Source organism: Balaenoptera physalus (assembly GCF_965194825.1).
Source record: "Balaenoptera physalus genome assembly, chromosome: 15".
Taxonomy (NCBI): domain Eukaryota; kingdom Metazoa; phylum Chordata; class Mammalia; order Artiodactyla; family Balaenopteridae; genus Balaenoptera; species Balaenoptera physalus.
In genome coordinates, this window is record NC_138894.1 from 37134879 (window position 1) to 37155969 (window position 21091).

Consider the following 21091-nt stretch of genomic DNA (forward strand, 5'->3'; position numbering starts at 1 on the left):
TTAATGAACAGTTAAAATAAGATTATAAGGCTCAATCTTTCCCTGCAATGTATCAAGAGGACTGTTCAAAACCAAAGTTAAGGGAATTCCCTGGCGGACCAGTGGTTAGGACTCCGTGCTTCACTGCTAAGGGCACGGGTTCAGTCCCTCGCTGGGGAACTAAGATCCCACAAGCCATGTGGCGCAGCAAATAAATAAATAAATAAATAAAAATTTAAAAATTTTTAAAAACAAAAATTTTTTTTTAAATTTCTAAAAATTTAAAAAATATTTTTAAAAAGATTAAAAAAAGATAAAAAACCAAAGTTAACACAGTGATTTATTAGGCAATTCAGGGAAAAGAAACACATTCCCTATACTTCAAAGGCCTCGATGTTTATTTAGGTAAAACAAGCAGTACACATAAAAGTGTTGAGAGGTATAGAAGAGGTATAAAACACAAGCTTAGGTAGGGGTTAAAGACAGTTCACCCACTTTGCAGAACCCCAGGGGACACCTCTACAGAATAAGACATGAATAGTGCCCCTTACACTGTACCAAAAAAAAAAATTCCTCAAGAGAGGATCTAGTGGGAGGATTCAGGGGAGAATTCAAAGAAAAAGGTTGCTTTTCAGGGGAACTAAGATCCCACAAGCCATGTGGCGAAAGGTCTTGTTAATAGGCATGGATCAGGTTAGGTTTCATACAGTGGTGATGCACAAAAGAAGCACTGGAGGCAAAACATGTGTTCTATTCCAGGAACCGGTATGGCTGCAGCATGTAAGTGACGAAAAGCAATTATGAGGGGGAAAACCTGGAAAGGCAGCTCAGAGACAAACTATGAACGTCCTTGAAATCAGGTTAAGGAGGCTGCACATAAGTAAAAGGCAACAGGGAACAATAAACATTTCTGAAGTGAAGGGAACATAGGAATGTTTTCAGAACAACTGGAAATATCTGGATTACAGAAAAAGATGAGGGCTGGGATATTAAAAATCAGGCATCAGCTATACTACTAAGAATGAGTGAGATAAACAGAGAATAGTTTGCGGGGAAAAAAGAGGGCTGAGGACAGAATCTTATGCACACTAACACTTAAGAGTAAAGCAGACAAAGATACACCAATGAAAGAGATTAAGGGTTAATTACAGAAAGAAAAAGTAGGAGGAACAGCAACATCATGGAAGCCTAAAAAAAAGACATCTTTATCCTCATCTTTTCTAGATGCTCTGGACTCTTAAAGTTAACTGGAAATGGTGATTAAATTAAATTACTGAATCACTGATGTTCAAAAATACAATTTCAGCAACCAAGAGGAGAGCCAGGTAAGGAAATGAAGGCAGCAGACTCAACAAGTCACCTGGCAGGAAAATAAAGTGAGGTCAAAACCTTACTAAAGGTAAAGTGGTTTTTATTTGTTGATATTTGTCTCAGACATTGTTAGCAGGTTAACTCAAAAGCAATTCTCAACTCTCTTTTCCCATGCCTGCCTCCACAACAAAGGCTAAAAAAGCTAAATATTTGCTTTCCCAGCCTCCTTAGAAGATAGCCAGTGATAGGTTCAAACCAATGAGACAACCATAGGTGCAAAACCACTGGCAGACTTCTGAGAAAGCTTCTGCCCACTTCTTCCTGCTTTAAGAGCAAACATGATGCATCTTCTAACATTATAATGTGACAAACTATGAAAGCAAAAAAACTTAACTTCAATCCAATGTATCTATCACCCAGCATCAACAATTGTTAAAACATGAACAATTTTGTTTCATCTACTACTACATTTTTAAAAACTTTTGTTATTCTGTACCATCTAAGAAGATACATTTCCGGTCTCATGTTACTGTGTTTAAAAGCAAGACCTTTGGGAGTTCCCTGGTGGTCTCCTGGTTAAGATTTGGCACTTTCACTGCTGGGGCCTGGGTTCAATCCCTGGTTGGGGAACTGAGATCCCACAAGCCATGTGGTGCGACCAAAAGAAAAAAAAAAAAACTAAAGCAAGACCTTTGGAATCAAACACAGCTGGGTGTAAGTGTAGGTACTGCCACTTAATGGCCATGTATCTGAAAGCCAGTTACTTACTATGAGGAGTAAGCCTTAGCTTTCTCTTATGTACAATGCTGGAAATATAGCTGGTTGTGGACACACAGAAGTTATTAAATTTCCAGAGCTTTCCAGTTCAAGAGTGGGTAACAATGTTTCAGATGTGAAATGATGTTTCAGAACTAGGTTAACTGCTAGAATACATATTCTTGTCTCTGCTGCCCAGAGCAGAAAGATAAAGCATGCATACTATTCTGCAAATAGAGTTTGGACTGCCTGTATATTGCCTAACTAGTTTTTTTTTTTTTAACATCTTTATTGGAGTGTAATTGCTTTACAACGGTGTGTTAGTTTCTGCTTTATAACTAAGTGCATCAGTTATACATATACATATATCCTCATATCTCTTCCCTCTTGCGTCTCCCTCCCTCCTACTATCCCACCCCTCTAGGTGGTCACAAAGCACCGAGCTGATCTCCCTGTGCTATGAGGCTGCTTCCTACTAGCTATCTATTTTACATTTGGTACTAACTAGTTTTTTAAAATGTGTTTCAGAAGCATGATACATAAGCAATATAAACATAATGGCTAAGAACAAGAACCTAAGTAAACGACATTATCTGTATCCCAATGTGATGCAGTAAGTATACACATCACCTATAAAGTTTTTGTGACAAAACTGTTCAACCTGAATTTAATGAAGAGGAAAAAAAACCAAAAAGGTGCAGAATGTGGAATATTCTACAAGACAACTTTTGTGGACATTTCAGAAGTCAACCATTGTGAAAAATCCTCCTCAAAAGGATATTGGGATTGACATACATACACTATTGATACCATGTATAGAATAGATAACTAGTGAGAACCTACTGTATAGCACAGGGAACTCTACTCAATGCTCTGTGGTGACCTAAATGAGAAGGAAATCCAAAAAAGAGGGGATATGTGTATATATACAGCTGATTTACTTTGCTGTACAGTAGAAACTAACACAATATTGTAAAGCAACTACACTCCAATAAAAAAAATTTAATGCTAAAAAAAAGTGTAGGGGTGGGGTAGGCAAAGATAGTTATAAAGGCATTTTGGAAACAAATGGCAAAATTTGAACTTGGCCTATGTACTGGAAGGCATTATGAAATCCTTGTTAATCACTGTGTTATATTGTGGTTATAACACATAACCATTGTAGAAAAATTTCCTTATTCTTAAGAGACAGATGTTGAATTAAGGAGTAAAGTGTCATAATGTCTGTAATTTATTTTCAAGTAGTTTTCAAAAACTATAATATTAAAAATGTACATATAAAGATACAATAGATATGCCAAATGTTAATAATTGGTTAATAAAGACAAAGACTATATGAATGTTTATTATCCCTTCAACTTTTTTGTGGCTTAGAAACTTTTCAAAATAAAATGTTGAGAGGAAAAAAAGGAGCAAAGATCCATGAGTTAGACAGATTAGTTGTGCCAATTATTTGCTGTGTTGTAGTAGGGAAGTTGCCTCTCAGTTTCCCCACTGGTAAAATCACAAATAATCATTATACATATATCTCATAGGGTTGCTTTGAAGATTAAAGACACTGTGTAAAGCACTTAGAAGAACGCCCAGCACACAATAAGCATACAGCTCTTATTATTTATTTTTAATACTAAAACTTTAATGCACTATTATCTTTTCTCAAGTTAACCAACTACTCTTATGTCATAATCCAGAAAGATCCAAGACAACGAGAGAGAAGAGATAATCAGCCTTAAGAAAAGGAGTAAGAACCTAAATATACATCAGCAGAGGAATGACTAAACAGATTAAGGTTTAGAAACACAATGCAGCTTAAAACAAAAAAAAAGAATGAAGTAGCATATATTTTGCCATGGAAAAATCCAAAGCACCTAATCAAATCTAACATATTTGTTAAATTTTTTTTGCAATAGAAAGCCATAAAGAAACTATTCAAGAGCACATAACCTGAAAAACATAAAAATGTAAAACAAGCGATGAAGTAGCAGGCATGGAAAGCACATGCTTTAAAATCAGCGTCCTGGAGACTTCCCTGGTGGCAGAGTGGTTAAGAATCCGCCTGCTAATGCAGGAGACAGGGGTTCGAGTCATGGTCCAGGAAGATTCCACATGCTGCGGAGCAACTAAGCCCATGCGCCACAACTACTGAGCCTGTGCTCTAGAGCCCATGGGCCACAACTACTGAGCCTGTGCTCTAGAGCCCATGAGCCACAACTACTGAGCCCTCGTGTCACAACTACTGAAGCCCACATGCGTAGAGCCCGTGCTCCGCAGCAAAAGAAGCCAGCACAATGAGAAGCCCACGCACCTCCACGAAGAGCAGCCCCACTCGCCACAACTAGAGAAAGCCCACACGCAACAAAGACCCAACGCAGCCAAAAATAAAAAATAAAAATAAATATAAAAAAAAAAAATCAGGGTCCTGTGTGCATTAAAAAAAAAAAAGGCTTATCTACACAAAAGTCTTTAAATAGGCATAAATGCCATTTGATGTAGTAAATTAATGACAGTGCATGTAGCTAGAATCCTCTTACTAGCATAAATGCCTACCTACAGCAACTAACTAACTCCCACCTAAATCCCTTACCTTCATAAAAATGAGACATCCCATTGGGTATCTGTGGGAAAATTTGTGGCTTAGGAGAGATTTTCCACTTACAGTGGCAGTAAGGCCTATCCAATTTAAGTAACAAATTATCTCCGCATGATAACCAATGTTTGTGTGCACACATCTATACAGGTAAGCAACTCTATTATTAGTCTATACAGTTAAGGTAGGGCTTATATCACACTCAACACTTGACACCAACCGAGGTACAGTACCCTATTCCTGCAACCATTATAACTGGTTTAGAGATGGACAACTAACCCACAGTGAACCAAAAGGGTCAAACCAAGGACTTCCGCAGAATTTATGAGGAAAGAAGTGTTTTTATTTATTTTTTAACTCCTGGAATTGCTAGCTATACAGATCACTTAAGTCTGGAACTAAGGGGGTCACTTTGCTTTGTGGAGAAAAGTGTGCCTTTCTCATGAGGCTAAAGCAGAAGAGAACAGCCAAGAAACGAAAATATTTCTGACACTCTGATTTTTGTTTGAGCATCTTACTCAGCTGTTCCTGAAACTAGAAACACTCCTTAAGCTTCCCAGTTAAATAAGCTAATAAATTTCCTTACTTTAAAAAACTAGTCTGAGTTAGGTTTATCACATATGACTAAAAGAGTCCTGAATAATCTCAAAAAATTTTGTTGATATTTTCATAAAGAACAACAACAAAAAACCAAAACAGCTGCCACAAATCCATTTGCTCAAGAACATGTTATTATCATCAGTATAGTGACCAGGAATTTGACACACAACTATATCAGTATATTTAATGATGTTAAAAGGAGCACAATTTAATTTTATGTAACTCCAGGTGATATTAGAGAATACTGTTAATATCACACTTTTCACCTTCATAGGTGCCCTGTCTTAAAGAAGGACAAGGTCAAAGAATTGAAGAACCAATGTTGAGGAAGCACCATATCTAGCTTGTTCATCTCCTACTTAAGGTTTTTTCTGAATATAGGGTCTAAACCAGGAGAGGTTTAGACCTGAAATTAAAGACTAGTGTTTGGTTTGGGTGGTTTTTAGTTTTTTATCCTTTGGGAAAGGGGTGGGGATGAGGGGGAAGAAGTGTAGGAGAAGGGTAGACTATGTCCTCTGAAAAAGATAAACCATCCCAAGGGAAGGCAAGCCAGCAGGAATGAACCAATGATACTAAAGTTACCTACTGGGATTAAATTAGGAAGGAGTCAAAAGAAAGGACCATATTTAATTCTCTCCTTTGGGGAAAAGATTAAATATATTTGTATATTAATATTTCAAATACACAATAGCTTTCTAAAAAAATATTTTTCTCCAAAGTACCACACTAAAGGTATTAAGCAGTCATACCTGAAACATTATTTATTTTGTAAATTTGCTACTTATAAAAAAGGAAAAAATTGTTCTTACTGTTGACGTAACTGTCGGCAGCTCTCAATATGAGTAGATGTATTTTGATGCTGAATCCAATCCTATTGTAAAAGGAGAAGAGTGCACAAATTAGAACATTCCTTATTTGACTAATGAAATTAGGCTTTTTAACATGACACAGTATACTTTGTTTTATCAAAAATTAACCAAATCTAGTTATAAATACCATTTGGCTACAATAAAAATTTTCACAAACAAAAATAAAAGGCCTCCAAACAAAAGCACTTAATACCAACTCATTGATGCCATTTTAAAACATTTTAGTATAGAAAACATTTTTAAAATCATACCCATGGATACTCATTTTGAAGTCAAATATACGTGTAAACTTGGAGAAAATAAAAGCATGGATCAGAAATAACTCATCTCAAATATAAAACACTACTACAGAGAACACCAAAAACTCTATAAATAGAATGGTATCATTCTATAAAATATAGTCTAAAATATAGTCTCTAAAATATAGTCTCAATGCCTTACAACTCTAAAATTCAAGCTAACAACATTAACAACAAAAAATCCTACCTCTTAGGCCAATACTATTCCAAGCAAGGTACTCACTATGTATTGGCAAAGGATAAGATTAGTAAAAATATGAAAAAATGCTGCTGATCAAATCTAATTTATTTTCAGGATATAATGAAAAGTAATATCATTTCAAAGACATAATATCCCTTACATATAGAGCTTTACAATGAACAAAATGCTTTCTTATACATAACTTCATGTGTCACAAAGCTGCCCTAAAATTACATTCCGTATCCATAAAAAGCTCCTGGAAGATACATCTGATTTTTTTTTTAAAGGCAATACAGTTTTCAAAGATACAGTCCCCCAAACGAAACAGTTAGTTAAAAGCAATGTGTATATTACTCAATGTTTTATTGTTTCTCCAACATTTGGAAAGGCAGAAAACTTACTGAACAGTTCCATATTTTAACGCTTTCCTTGAGGAAAATGTTATTCATTTCCATTTCAAAAACATTTTAGTTTGTCATTGCCAAAGACGAACTAGAAATATCCAGAGTTAAAAACAACAGTTGACACTAATTTTGGAATCTGCCTTGTTGAGAACTATCTGAAAATAAGTGCATGCTATTTGCAATGCTCAGCAGCAGGTTATGACAAACCCTAAATTATTTCATTAAGCCATGTAACTCATTGTGGATTGCAAAAAAGAAATGTCTGCATATCCTGCTCAGTGATACAAATATTTAGAAAGCTAGAAGAGACTGGCAGTTAAGAGTCTTTAGTACTGTTAAACCCATGTCTTTGACATTAACTGGATATTGCTTACATCAGACACACTGGCAGGTATCAAGTTGGGCATGATTTATTTGGACCATAAAGTGTTTTATTTGAATAAATTGCCGATATTTAAAAATCCAGAGATTTCCAGCTTTTCTTGAAAAAATATGAAGATGTAATTAATACTAGACATGTATTTGATATAGCAACCAACAGGTGATGCTGACAGCTAACTTACTTAGGGCATACTCTCTCCAGTTCTACACACACACACACACACACACACAGACACACACACACAGACACACACACCCTTTTAATAGGTCCGCTTTACTCACTGACATTACTCGCTTTTAAGCTCAGTAAATAGATGTACACCACCCCAATTTCTAGACTCTCCAGTAAGACAAGGGTCCAAGAGCAGTACTCCTCTCCAGAGAAAAAGTGATAATTATCTACTAAGCAGGAGATGCTGCAAGGACTGTAGACTTGAGCGGGCCCAGAATCAAACTGTGAAAATACCTACCCATATCAGAGCTCACTCTCTATCCACCAACTATTTCAAAAATCTTGTCAGTATTTTCTCAAACTGAATTATTTCAGTCAAAAAGACATGGCTTCTAAACCAACTGTGACAGTCAAAAAGACATAACTTCTAAACTAAGGTCGGCTCCTCCTCTGTCTGAAACCCAGTTTAGAAAAAAAATAATTTCACATTTTCTTGTTGTCTTTTTCAGGCTATAGTTTTAAAGACTCAGAGATGGGGAACATTTTGTCAGATATTACTTAGCAAGAAAAAATTTGCAGTTGGTAATTTATATTTATTGGTTACATATTTATAATGTCAAATACATGCACACTTACAAGGCAGCAAGATATATCACAGAAACAAGAGAGGTAGTTTGTACTACCTAAGTCCATGTTCACAAATCCCTATCATTTGTCATCCAGTAGTGAAGAATTCATTAGTTAGGTCCATTGTGTTGTTCTATTAAAAGGTATCTGTTCATTTAAAATGGCAATCAATCTCTGTGAATTCTAATAATCGTTAAATGATTTCTTTTCCTAATTTTTACTTTTATCATAGTAATTCATACTTTCACCAACTTATACTTGAATAACTAGGGAAGTCTCGAATTAGGTGCCCTACCCTCTCTCTTCTCATTTCTATTCATCTTGTACACGTCAGTCAGATTTATCTCCCTGAAAGACATTTTTAATGTGTCACTTCGCATGTCAAGAACCTTAATTAGCTTCCTAATGCCTCTCACCTCAAGTCTAAACTCCTTAGGCTAGCTTTTCAAGGCCCCTCAAACTTACTGTTGTTGCTCCTATCTGAAATGTCATCTCTCCTCCCCTGGGTATATCTAAGCCTACTCATCATTCAAGACCCATCTTCAACCTACTCCATGAAGTCTTCCCTCCCAGACCACTCTAATCCAGACAGACTTAGTGCAGTAGTCACTCAATCAGTCTTATTTAACTGGAGTACGGAAGTCTTCTGATGTCAGAAAGTATATTATACTTTCTAATTACATACTGCTAAATACACAGTAAGTGTCAGTAAATTGATAATGCTAGCCTGAACTGATATGTCTGCAATCAAACAGAAATATTAAATATCTCTCCCCCTACAGCATAACCAAACGATTATGAACCATTTGTTACCCTCCAATTTTTAAAAAATTCTTTAGGTGTATAATTTTTCTCCTCAGTGAGACTGTAAAAACTGCTTAAGAACAACATGTAAACTTTATATAGTTCTTTATTTCCATCCCAGCACCTAATATAGTCATGTACAAAACTAGTAATCAGTAAATAGTTACTGAATAAATGTATATCTTTTCTATTCACCAGATTAAAAATTAAAACATTTAAGATATTTTTCTTGGATTTATCATGACTAACTGGAAATTCAAAATAAATGGAATACAGGGGGCCTAACACTCAATTCAGTACTTAGGCCAGGGCTACTTACAGATTTTAACTAAGTGCTATAAATTATTCTGAGATTTTTCAAGACTTTGCTATCCCCTGTGATAAGGCAAGGCAATTATTATTTTATTAGAACTCAGCAAATATGGCTAAAATGAGATAGAATGCTGATTTCCTTTGCTGGCGTTAACCTTTATGACAAAAGCATCAGTTTTAGGTATCAGATTCTTGTTGGCTGAAACCTGGTGAGTGGGAAATAGAAAGACAATAAAAGGGCAGCACTGGAAGGAGAAAAAACAAGAGAATTAACACCGAAAGACTTTTAAGCCTATTCAAAGTATACAACCAATGCTATGGCCTTGAATCAAAGCTTTTTCCCATGGGAAGTACATTCTTCCTTCCTGACCACTTGTATTGAATAATATACATCTTCAAATCACATTAGTAAATAGAAGAAACAGTGGTTTCCAAACATATGTAAGTAAATAAAACATACTTGGAAATTTCTACTCAAATCCACCAATGATTACTATCAAACAGTATAGTCTACATTACTCTTCAGCACCTCTGTAAAACACTTCATTCTAACTATACTAACCATGAAGACACCTAAGGCTTCTTTGTTTTTTAAAGACTCTTCTCTCTAAAGTTCTATCATTCTACACTCTATGCTCTGAGCCCACAGCTGGTCCGAATAATTCATCTTGACTCAACTTTGCTATGGATTAGGTTATTTGAGGAAGCTCCTCCTCATGAAACGCTAAAAATCCTAATTCAGACAGAATCAGAAGATATTTAAATCAACATTAACTCTCTTTAGCCCAAGACCGATAGATACATGCAAGGCTACAATAGACTGTCTCTTAAAAGTGTGCAGTACAAATGTTTTATTCCAAGTTTTTATTTTTATACTAACAGATTCTCTTATTTAGATAAAGGTAACTCATGTGACATTGTCTTATAAGTACAGTTTATGTCATATCAATTTTATGTTGCATTTTCTGGGATAACTTCTCAGAAGTTCAAAATAAATGGACAGACCCATGTGGTGTGCCCAGTCACAGGAATACAGAAAGCCTAACACCCAATTCAGTACTTAGGCCAGGCTACTTAAGATTACAACTAAGTGTTGATGTTGCAATCAAAATTTCTGCCTTTTCCTTAATGACTAGTTAACACCAGCATACATGAGAATTTAGAGGAAACTTGGGCGCTGAGTATCATGATACAGTGATCTTTAAAAACACTCACCTTCAAATGACTACATTCTACGTTACACAGAGAACACAAATGTGGAAATATTCTTGGAGACGCTGCATAATAATCATTCATCATAGAAGGAGTTGGAAGTCTCTTCATCTTCTGGGCATCAGCATGTGAAAACTTTGGTAGCCATGATGCTTTCACAATCCCAAAGGGAGACTGAATGGGGATGTCAGCCTCTGACTGGTAATTCTTTTTACTTCCTCCCGATCCATGTACATTAGATGAATTAATGACAGGTTCACGTGGGATCCGATCTTGCTGGCTTACAGCTGAAATTAATTCCGATGAAAACGGTTGCTGGTTCATAGGAGGAGGAATCAGAGACTGACTCATTGTCTGGTTAACTGGCTGGCTAATGGATTGGCTGACAGATTTTACAGGTTCAAGGACTGACTGTCCTCCTGAAATGTGTAAGCCTGACATCTTGCTTCCACTCTCAACTGGGAAAAAGGACTGATTATTGGAGGACTCACTGGGGAAGTCCATCTGTCGAAACACATCTTCAACAGGAAACATAGAATTACATATCACATTTGGAGCAGCAACAGATGCAGAAATGCTCGGCTGTGACCGAAATTCATTCTTGACCTCATCAGTTGGAATTTCAGGATCGTAAATACGTACTTCAAGTGGATCTTCTGTGTAGCCATACTTGCTTGCATGCCCATAATCAATCACATTACTCGAAACTGCCTCACTACCAAGTGTTTCTTTATTTCTGCTCTGAGAAGGTAAATTAGGTAATCGGCGCCCCACTTTTCGCATTCTTATATCCCTCAAAATTAATGGCATATTTTCAGGAGTTAGTTGTTCATCAGGATAGCGACTGAGTTCTTCTAAGTCTTCATTAGATAATCCAAAACTTGCTAAAATACTTGAGGCACTCTCTTTTGTATAGCGGCTCTGTACTTTAGGACTCTGCTCTGTAACCTGCGTTACAGAACTCTGTTTCACTCCCACTGATGCAGACATATGAGGCTCATCATCCCACCGGCTACCGTGAGGCTTCGCCTTCTTTTGTTGTGCTTCATGAAAATCCAATTTTTCTTTGGTCAATCTTGGATCAGTTCGGTGTTGAGTTACCTGAACATTCATTCTCTGTGGTCCCATGTTCTGATAAGATTCATGGCCAGCAAATCTGTGTGGTATCCCACGGGCTCTCCCTGCTGGGTAAAATCTTGGAAGACCCATAGATCCAGGCCTCATAAATGGTCCTGGAGGCCTCATCCCAGAAGGGTTAGGTGCTCGTGGCCTCTGAAGTGGAAAGTTTCCTCGAGGATTAAACCTGGGTCTCGACATGGCTATTTTCAAGAAAGCCTGATTTAATAAAGTATAAGGTGGTGTTGAACTATGTGAGGCAACGGCATTCAGCTGCTGAAGCGCCAACTGAGTCTTAATCTGAGCAAAGTGCAAAGGAGATGGGCCCAACAGAAGTGGGTTTGCAATGCCCAGGTTCAAGGAATTCACAAGTGGTGCGAAATTTTCCAAGAATAACACAAAGCTGAAAGTTAAAACACAAATATTAGATCATTTTAACTCAAACTACTTCATGAAGTGGGTTCTACAGCCAGTGTAAAACATTTTGAAACAAAGCCATGAAACCATTCTGCATTTCATACACTTTTAGAGTGTTTACGAGGATTTTAAATTTTCCCCAAAACTTTCTCTTCTTTTCTTTCCCGAATCCAGAACACAAACCCCAAACCTCAAGCCAGAGTTCATGTACACTGCGTTGCACTGGGTGCTGTCCTAGGTGCTGAGCGGTAATTACAACTCCTTTTAAAACTTCTTAGAAGTGTCCAAATTCTGCATGCCACTGGGGGATGGGGTGAGAATATACATTCAGTTGCTGTGGTAAGTTCTCAGAAGTTGTTTCTTTATCATCATAGATCTTTTTCCCCCTTCTTTTTGATTTTAGTGGAAAGGAATGAGTTCAGAATCATTCAATTTATTAAACATTTTTTGTCTAATATTACAGTCATTATGGAGTTTTCAAGCCAAATAAAACATGATTCCTGCCAAAGTGCAAGCAATCTAACAAGAAAAACAAAATAGAGTTTTCCATTATTACAACAATGCTAAAAAGCATCATAAAAGGATTTATTTCTGGAAGAGGTCATGAGTGTTTGAGTTGAGTTTTATAGGATGAGTATCTTCTAGAGTTTTGAGGGAACTGGGGTAAGAGAGAGTTCAGATAACAAGGTCTTACTAAACATGTGTTTATCAAATTTTTTAAAATGTAGAATAGCCCAGGTTAAGGCTTCTGAATAAAACACTGTAATAAGATGAAACAGCTTGCTAGAATGATTTAAAATTTTAAAACTAATTAAACTTATTAACTGCATGTTTCTGACAAAGCTATAAAATTCTGGACCAAGACAAAATATAGTTTCAGTTAAGATATGTGATTCTTCATTAACCCCAGGACTATTTAATAAAATTATCTATGAAGACAAAAAAAAAAAAAATTGCCAAGAACCTCTCTCCTTTATGCCAACTTTTAGCTACTGTTTTTACTGACTTTGGAACTTTCTCCCAAAACTATCCATTTTCAACCCTCTGTTCTCTACACCAATTCCTTTAGTCAATGAGGCTCAAAAACATTTTATTCTCCATTTCTAACTAATCATAAAATTCTACGTATTCCTGTCGATGTCTCTTATACTTTCCTTTCTCCTTTCACCACCACCACCACCCTACTGCAAGCTCTCATCACTCTATACCACAGCTGGCCTCCATCTCAATTCATTCTGTCGTTACTGATTAATATCCCTGAAACACTTCTTTTATTATCACCCCTCTACATAAAAATCTTCACCACTTTACTGCTTCTCGTAAGATAGTGTCCAAACTTGTCAACCTGGCGTTTAGTATATAACCTAATCCCAATCTACCTTTCACACTTTCCTAGCCAATAATACTTAATGAAAAATTTTTACTACAACCAAATTGGTCTATTTGCAATCTCCTGACCACTTTCAACACATTCCATACTTTATTCATACCTCACTACCTAGAATACTCCTAGCTCTCTGAATCAAACTCAATCTTCAAGATTGTTTCCAAGTCCCACCCCACAAGAATCTCTTTGATCATCTCCTATGGCACACATTAAGCTATTAATCTAATAAATGCAGTAATACATGCAATGTTCAAATTCATTTCTAAGCTAGTAATTATCTCTATATGTCAGATGAGAAGGGTTTGAATTCTACCAGAGTCACCATTTACTATTAAGATTTTGGGCAAGCTACTTAATCTCCAGAGCATCAGTTTCCTCATCTGTAAAAAAGGAAAGTATCTTCCTCTATGGATTACTATTAATGACTAAGATGAAATACAAACATGTACACTGTCTAACAAAGGAGCTGCCCAATAAATGTTAGTTTCACTCTCCCTCCCCTCATTCCACTGAGCAGGGGTCTTTCAGGCAGACAAATCTCACTCCTAAGCATCAATACCTTTTAATCTCTGCCTCTGCAAAGCAGACGGTAGCTAAATTTAGGGGGGCAAAAAGGGTAAGAGATGAGTAAAAGCAGAAATCATAAAAATAATTTCTGTCTCTATTCACATACAATCTCTTTCTATCTTAACAGATTCAGAAGAATAGAGTTAAATCTCTTGAACACAAAACCTATCCTGGAAGAACTACAACACAATAGGTGCTCTGGAAGCCCAAAAGTAAAAGCAATCCAAAAAGCCAGCTGTGCTTTATAAAAGTGTTTTGAAGCAATTAATTCCTAATAATGTCAATATCTTAAAAAAAAAAAAAAACTCAAAATGCAAAATGATCAGAAAAAGGCAAGCTTCCCAGCTACACAATAGTACACTCCAGTCTAACGTTAACACTTTTTCCTTGGCTGTTATAAACTGAAAATCTACAGTTATCCACATAGATTCGTTGATGCACTGGCATTTAAAGAATCAAATGTTGACTCAAGTACCTAGCAAGTGAAATGATGAATTTGGGATTTTCATTAAAATAATCTAGAAAACAAAGAGTGCATGTCGGCGGGAGTGAGGGGTGGGGTTTGGTGAGTGAGAAGTTAGATGAAGCACAACTGGCAAAAATATTTGTTGTGGAAGCTGAGTGACGGGTCCAAAAGGATTTATCACCTTTCCTCTCTACTTTTTTACGTGTTTGAACATTACCAAAATAAAAAATTAAAGTGCTAAATATTAAGTATGACATTTTTAACAAAACAAAAAAAGAGGGTGGGAGAGTATAAAACCAACGTAACTTCATACTTCTCAATCTAATTTAATATTATCACACCAAAGTCTAACAAAAGCCAAAATCATCTAATTTGCTATGATTAACAGGCAATGTACAAATAACACGCAGATTAAATCTAAAATCTCATTTTAGTTCATTTTCCCCTACATCATTCCTTCCCACCTGACTCAACTGACTTATTAGTTATTAAACAGTTTCATATTTCACTCTTTCTCTGTGTGGAAAAAAGTTAAACTATTTGTGAGATGAAAAAAGTAAAATTAAGCAAAACAAGCAAAGGACTCTTGATATGAAACCGCTGATTAAGAATTAGGTTATGCCACACCAAAGAAAATAAACCCTCAGTCTTTTGAGAATGAAACTGATATAACCTAAAAACAATGTGATAAGAAACAAGAGGGCTTCCCTGGTGGCGCAGTGGTTGAGAGTCTGCCTGCCAATGCAGGGGACACGGGTTCGAGCCCTGGTCTGGGAAGATCCCACATGCCGCAGAGCAACTAGGCCCGTTGAGCCACAATTACTGAGCCTGCGCGTCTGGAGCCTGTGCTCCGCAACAAGAGAGGCCACGACAGTGAGAGGCCCGCGCACCGCGATGAAGGGTGGCCCCCGCTTGCCACAACTAGAGAAAGCCCTCACACAGAAATGAAGACCCAACACAGCCATAAAAATAAATAAAAAATAAATAAATTTTAAAAAAAACAAAAAACTTGCTTCCTTTAAAAAAAAAAAAACAAGAACCAGGAAGACAAGGGTAAATTTGGCATTAACACCTGGAAGACAACTGAACAAATAAAGACAACAATTATAAAGCCTTCTTCACTTAACTCTGGGAGTTCTGGCCATAAAGAGGTTCATTCACCTAATGGAATTTACAGAGAGCCAACACATCAAATCATTAAACTAACTTGGAAAAATCTGAGTTGGGATCTGAGTTCTTAATTATTAACTCCTCTGAACACAACTGCAATTAAATAACACTTACCCTTTAAAATAAATTTTTATTCCTGATGATATAACAGATGTTTGTTAAAGAAAACAATAAATAGTAAATGAAACGCTTACCAGTAAAACCATTACCAACACTGAACTAACATTTTGATGTAATTTCTTCTAGTTTTGTGTATGTGCATACATACATGGATGGGAAGGGGAAGAGGGTACACCAAACTTTATTGTATGAACTACGCTATTTGCTATTTTCAATCAACATTTTATTTTCCTATATTTAATGGTTTTCAAAAACAGGATATTTAATGGTCACAAAACATTCTGAACTCCTGAAGGATTATTATTTTGACAAGTAGCAGTTAAAAACTCTTCTATGTCCTATCAAGAACGAAAATATGCCACTCTGAAAAGAAATGAAATATTCAATAAAATGTCAACCATAAAAATTCTTTTAGAAGCATCTAGTAGAAACTGAGTTCTTGAGGCAGACATGAAGAAATGGCTTAACAGATTTTTTTAAAAATCGCCATGATATCCCATGAGATATTTCTGAGATGTCCACTACCTGCTATTTTGATAGTCTTTCAGATGGAAGGGAATCCTTAATTTTCTTTACAGATATTCATAAAGAAATCTGAAATCTAAAAATATAAAAGCATCATCAAAAATTAGTCAGCCAGATCATAATGGCTCCATTAGATTCATAATGAAAAGACTTATGAAACCCCATACTTGAACTTTATAGCACTTCACGGTTTAAAAAGCAATTTGATATCCGTTATCTCATCTGAGCCTTGCAACAACCCAGTAAGCAAGTGAATCCAAGTTTACAGGTTAAGTAAAGCCTTAGAACTAAGTGGCAAGGTCACAAATAGAACCTGTGACTCCTCTTGGTGTTCTTTCCATGCTGTATTCTAGATATATAAAATTTAAATTTTGTAGCTTTGTTTTTTCTAATTATTAAAAAAGGCAATACATGTTCATTAACACCCTCCCCCAAAAGAAAGAAAAATCATCCTCTTGACAAGCAGAAAAGAATTAAAAGTTTTCTATAATCTTACCACGAAGGGAAAACTACAATTAACATTATTTTCTAGGTATATACCCACATACTTCATTTGATACCCTGTGTTAGAGCAAATGTTTGTTTCAAAATATATAATATCTACTTTCACACCTAAGAATGCAAGTATTACACTGGCCAGTTAATACAAGAGTACACGTCATTCCGTGCTTTTCTCAGTTTGACTGGTACTCAATCTTCTAATCTCCTTTAGTATATAGGTAGATCCACTCAGCCAACTCTTTTCTACCTTTAGTTTTATCCCTCATGTCTCACAAAGGGTACGCAAGTCATAATTCTGAAGGTGCCACGAGTACCATGCTGGATGTTAAAAATGCCAAAACGTGGTACACCTCAATGAAACTGTCAAAGAAACAGAAAGAAAAAAATAAGCAGAAAACTAGAAACATTGTTTTTATCATGAAGGGCATCATCAAACTTCACTGCTACCTGGAAGGATTGGTAACCATCATGATTTCAGATCTGAAAGAAAATGGAAGATCAACTTGCTAATAATGCACAATACTAGGAACAGATCACCATTAACAACCTTATATAGCAATGATTTAAAAGCTATTATTTCCAGGAAAACAACTTTTTTGATAAACAGGGTATTTGAGTATAATCAGATGCTTTTTTCTTTTTCAGGAATATGTATACTGCATACATAAATGGGTCTCTACAGACAACACTGTATTCCCACAGTAAATGATGCCCCCCTGAGATGTTCATTGGTGGTCGTGCTTATTACTTTGCTACCCTCAACAAATACAACACGTTAGTCCAAGAAAAACTACTAGATCCAACTTGGAATAAAGAAATCTTTTCTGGGATTTTTTTTTTAAACTAGAAATGAGAAAAATGGTGAACACTGATAAAATTCTGTTGTCAAAATGCTGTTGACAGCATACTCACTGCCTTAGTGAGAAAGCACGAATACTGAAAAAAGGAAAGCCAGTATAATAGGTAAGCAGGACCAAGAGGTAAATATAGTACTGAAGACATTCACTACCCAGTTCCAATTGTTCTTGAAGTCAAACTGCATCCCTACCCTTCCTGCCATTTGGTTGTTCACTTCTTTCATGAAGTGCATGAGCCAGAAAATGTTCCCATCTGCCTAAAATGGGTTTCCAAAATCTTCAATTAAGCATACCAAAATTATCCGACCAAATGCCTTAAAATGCCAAATGCCTTAAAGTCTTTACAAAGTACAAAAGAACATATATAATGTTACTTTATATAAAAAATGGAAATGAGAAAACACATGCATCTGCTTATGGTTACAAAAAGAAATATCGGTAGGATAACACAGAAAACAGGACTCAAAGGAAATAAATGGGAACCATATTTCATGGAGTATGTCTTACTATATAATTTTGACTTTCAGAAGCATGTTAACAAACTAAATTTTAAAAAAAATTAAATCAAGGATGGGAAGAAGGAAAAAAGCTAAAACTGAAAGCAAACTAATTCATCTTTCAAATGAATACCATAACTCACTGAAGGTGAAAAAGAAAACTAAACTAAACTAAAAACAAGTAATTTATGAACCCACTATTTGATCTATAACACCCTCAGTTTTGGTGGAGCTGGGAGAAAACTGAGAACTACAAACAAACTCTTACCCTTTTTAGTAGTCTGGTTTTTTTTTGCTTTTTTTTTTGGCAGTGGTATGGATGAAGCTATTCTTAAATTACCTTAGATATATCATGGGACTGGGCATATAAGTAAATGTTTTGATAGTGCTGGGAACCAGGGTTCTCACTGTGGAAAACAAGATATATATATGGAATAAGATAAAGCAAGAAAGAACTGGACAGTAACCACTGAGAAAACCAGGAGTCCATAACGCCACACCAATCAATCACTGTAAATGTAGAGGAAATGCTAAGTTGGAAAATCATTTTATAACCATCACAATAATGTAAAGATTGGTTCAGGCAAGAATCATCTATGCATGTTAAATCCTGAGTGAAATTTTGACGAGGAATAGGACATTTGCATGGTCTTAAAATATCTCTCCACAGATCAAGTAGTTCAAGGGAGAAAAAACCTCAAACATTTTGACCAAACATGTGATCAAACAACATATTATCCATGAGGGGCAGATGGACTTCCTGCACCTCCAGATCTGATACCATGGGGGAACAAAGCAATTTGATTTTTCTCTCCAGGGATGCATAATTTGAATCTATTCAAGAAGACACATCAAAAAAATCCAAAATGAAAAATGTTCTATTAAAAAAAAAAAAGAAAGCGAATAGTATTCTTCGAAAATGGCAATTTCACAAAAAGATTAAAAGACTATAGAAATATTCCAAAGCAAGGAAGACTAAAGAAACATGACAACTAAATGCAATTACCTAATCCTAGACCGATCCTGTACTGGAGGGGGGAAAAAACTGCTATAAGAAACATTATTGGGTCAACTGACAAAATCAGAATATGGTAAAAAATTTTATCAATGTTAAATTTACTGAGATTGATAACGGCACTATGACTACAAAAGAAAACATCCTATTCTTAGGAAATAAACTATTACACTAATTAGTAAACTAATAAAGGGTAAAGGAGCACAATACATGCAACTTACTCTCAAGACAGTTCAGGAAAAAAATAAGGGTGCGTGTGTGTGCGTGCGTGCAAGCACGCAAAACGATAAAGGGAAGGGAAATAGGGAATTCCCCTGTCAGCCAGCACTTTAATTCATTCAAATAGTAAATGACCCAATACCAGGCTATCTAACACCTTAGTACTAGGTCAAAAAAGGACTATAAGCAAGTATGGCAACAGACAAAAAGCTGGCAATGATAAAGAGCATCAGTCCTAAGCACATTTTCGGATTTGGCTATTCTTCTGTAACATGTTCACTCCCTAACTATTGACTGTTAGTCAGCCCATTATGCAATCCATAATAATCTCATCTTTGGGGAAATTTCCACTGATCTGAAGATATCCACCCGCTACAAGGGGTGCCAGCAAGTGACTTCATGCAAAATTGGGTAACTCCCATAAGTAAAATTTAACACTAACATAGCATAGTGTTTTTTAAGAACTTAGACCCTGGACTCAGTGCTTTAATTCTGATCCTGTTGCTTGCTAAAAATGTGAGCCTCAGCAAGCTGATTAACCCAAGACTCAGTATAACGGCACAGAATGTTGATGTGAAGAATGATTAAAATTATACCCTCTGACATGCAGCAGATGCTCAAAAAATGTTAGACAGTAAACAAAATGCTTTACCTAAGAAGCAGGTAGTTGTTTGTTCCTTTTACTAAGACGTGGGTAATTTCTGAAAATTTCAATATAGTAGTAGAAATAGAAATTAAATTAATACATGTATACACAGACACGTGTGTGGTGTATAAGAAACAATTAGGGAGATTTGAATACTGACCGAATCTCTGATATTAAGGAACTATTATTACTTTAGGTGTGATATGCATGTTTTTTCCTAAATATTTTGGAGAAAAATTCTGAACTATAAATTGATGAATGATATGTTATGGGATTTGCTTAAAAATAACAGGATGGAGGGTAGAGACAAGATTGACCATTAGCTTATAATTGTTGAAGCTGGGTGATAGGTGAATCATTATAAAATACCCTCTGCTTTTGTGTATCTTTAAAATTTTCCCTAATAAAAAAAAAATTTTTTTTAAGTGAAGAAATTCAAAAGAATAGAAAGTTGGCAACATTCACTCATTAGCAAGGACAACAAGGAAATCAGTTGCAAGATTAATAAAATGAAGACTGCGGAAATAAGGCAAGAAAAAAGTATGAAAACTTAAGAATGACTGTAACAATAAATATACTTTGTTATTTAAGGGGCTCAAAAGAGTAGAAAAATAATCCAAAATGTACACACCCCAAGGTAAGCACTAAGAAAACATCAAAATATATGCACCTTAAAACCCCTTCTCCTATACTCCCTGAACATTTCTTTTCAATACAAAGCCCGTTACCCTTGATCCTCACTGATCATAAGAGCTGTGTTTTATTTCTGTATCTCACCTTTTCCCTACCATTATTTCTTCCTTTCCATTATTCTCTTATTTTCCATATACCTATCTTCTTTCCATTTTCATTTCAATCACAAATTTCAGACTACAGTAAATAAAGCTGAAGCAATGAAAGAGTAAGTAAAGTTGGATACAAAGAGGGCTTATTGGCTTTAGCCACAAGTATAATTACTTTCAGTTTGGAGGATCTCTAAACCACCACATTTCAACATTCAGTAGCTTGTTTCCTTGCGCAACAGCCCAAAATATATTACTGGGTACCCATACTGGAAGCCCTGTTTCTCAGTATATAAAGCACTTTATTAATTA

At 35.8% G+C, this 21091-nt stretch overlaps 1 protein-coding gene across 12 annotated transcripts in view; it reads right to left on the minus strand.

The window, feature by feature from the left end:
• The window catches only part of ZNF638 (zinc finger protein 638), an 88669-nt gene that overhangs the window by 65053 nt on the left and 2525 nt on the right, over positions 1–21091 (minus strand). For 9 of the 12 annotated variants that reach the window (XR_014253679.1, XR_014253680.1, XR_014253681.1 and 6 more), the window contains 2 exons: positions 10498–12013; positions 6043–6104 (listed from right to left, as the gene is read on the minus strand). Coding sequence is in view for 6 of the 12 variants with exons in the window: in XM_082425970.1 (XP_082282096.1) it covers positions 6043–6104; positions 10498–11811 (1376 nt within the window). In the remaining 6 variants the exon portion in view is untranslated. Of the gene's footprint in view, positions 1–6042; positions 6105–10497; positions 12014–21091 lie in introns of those variants that run through there. The other 3 variants (XM_082425967.1, XM_082425974.1, XM_082425968.1) reach the window with 1 other exon arrangement.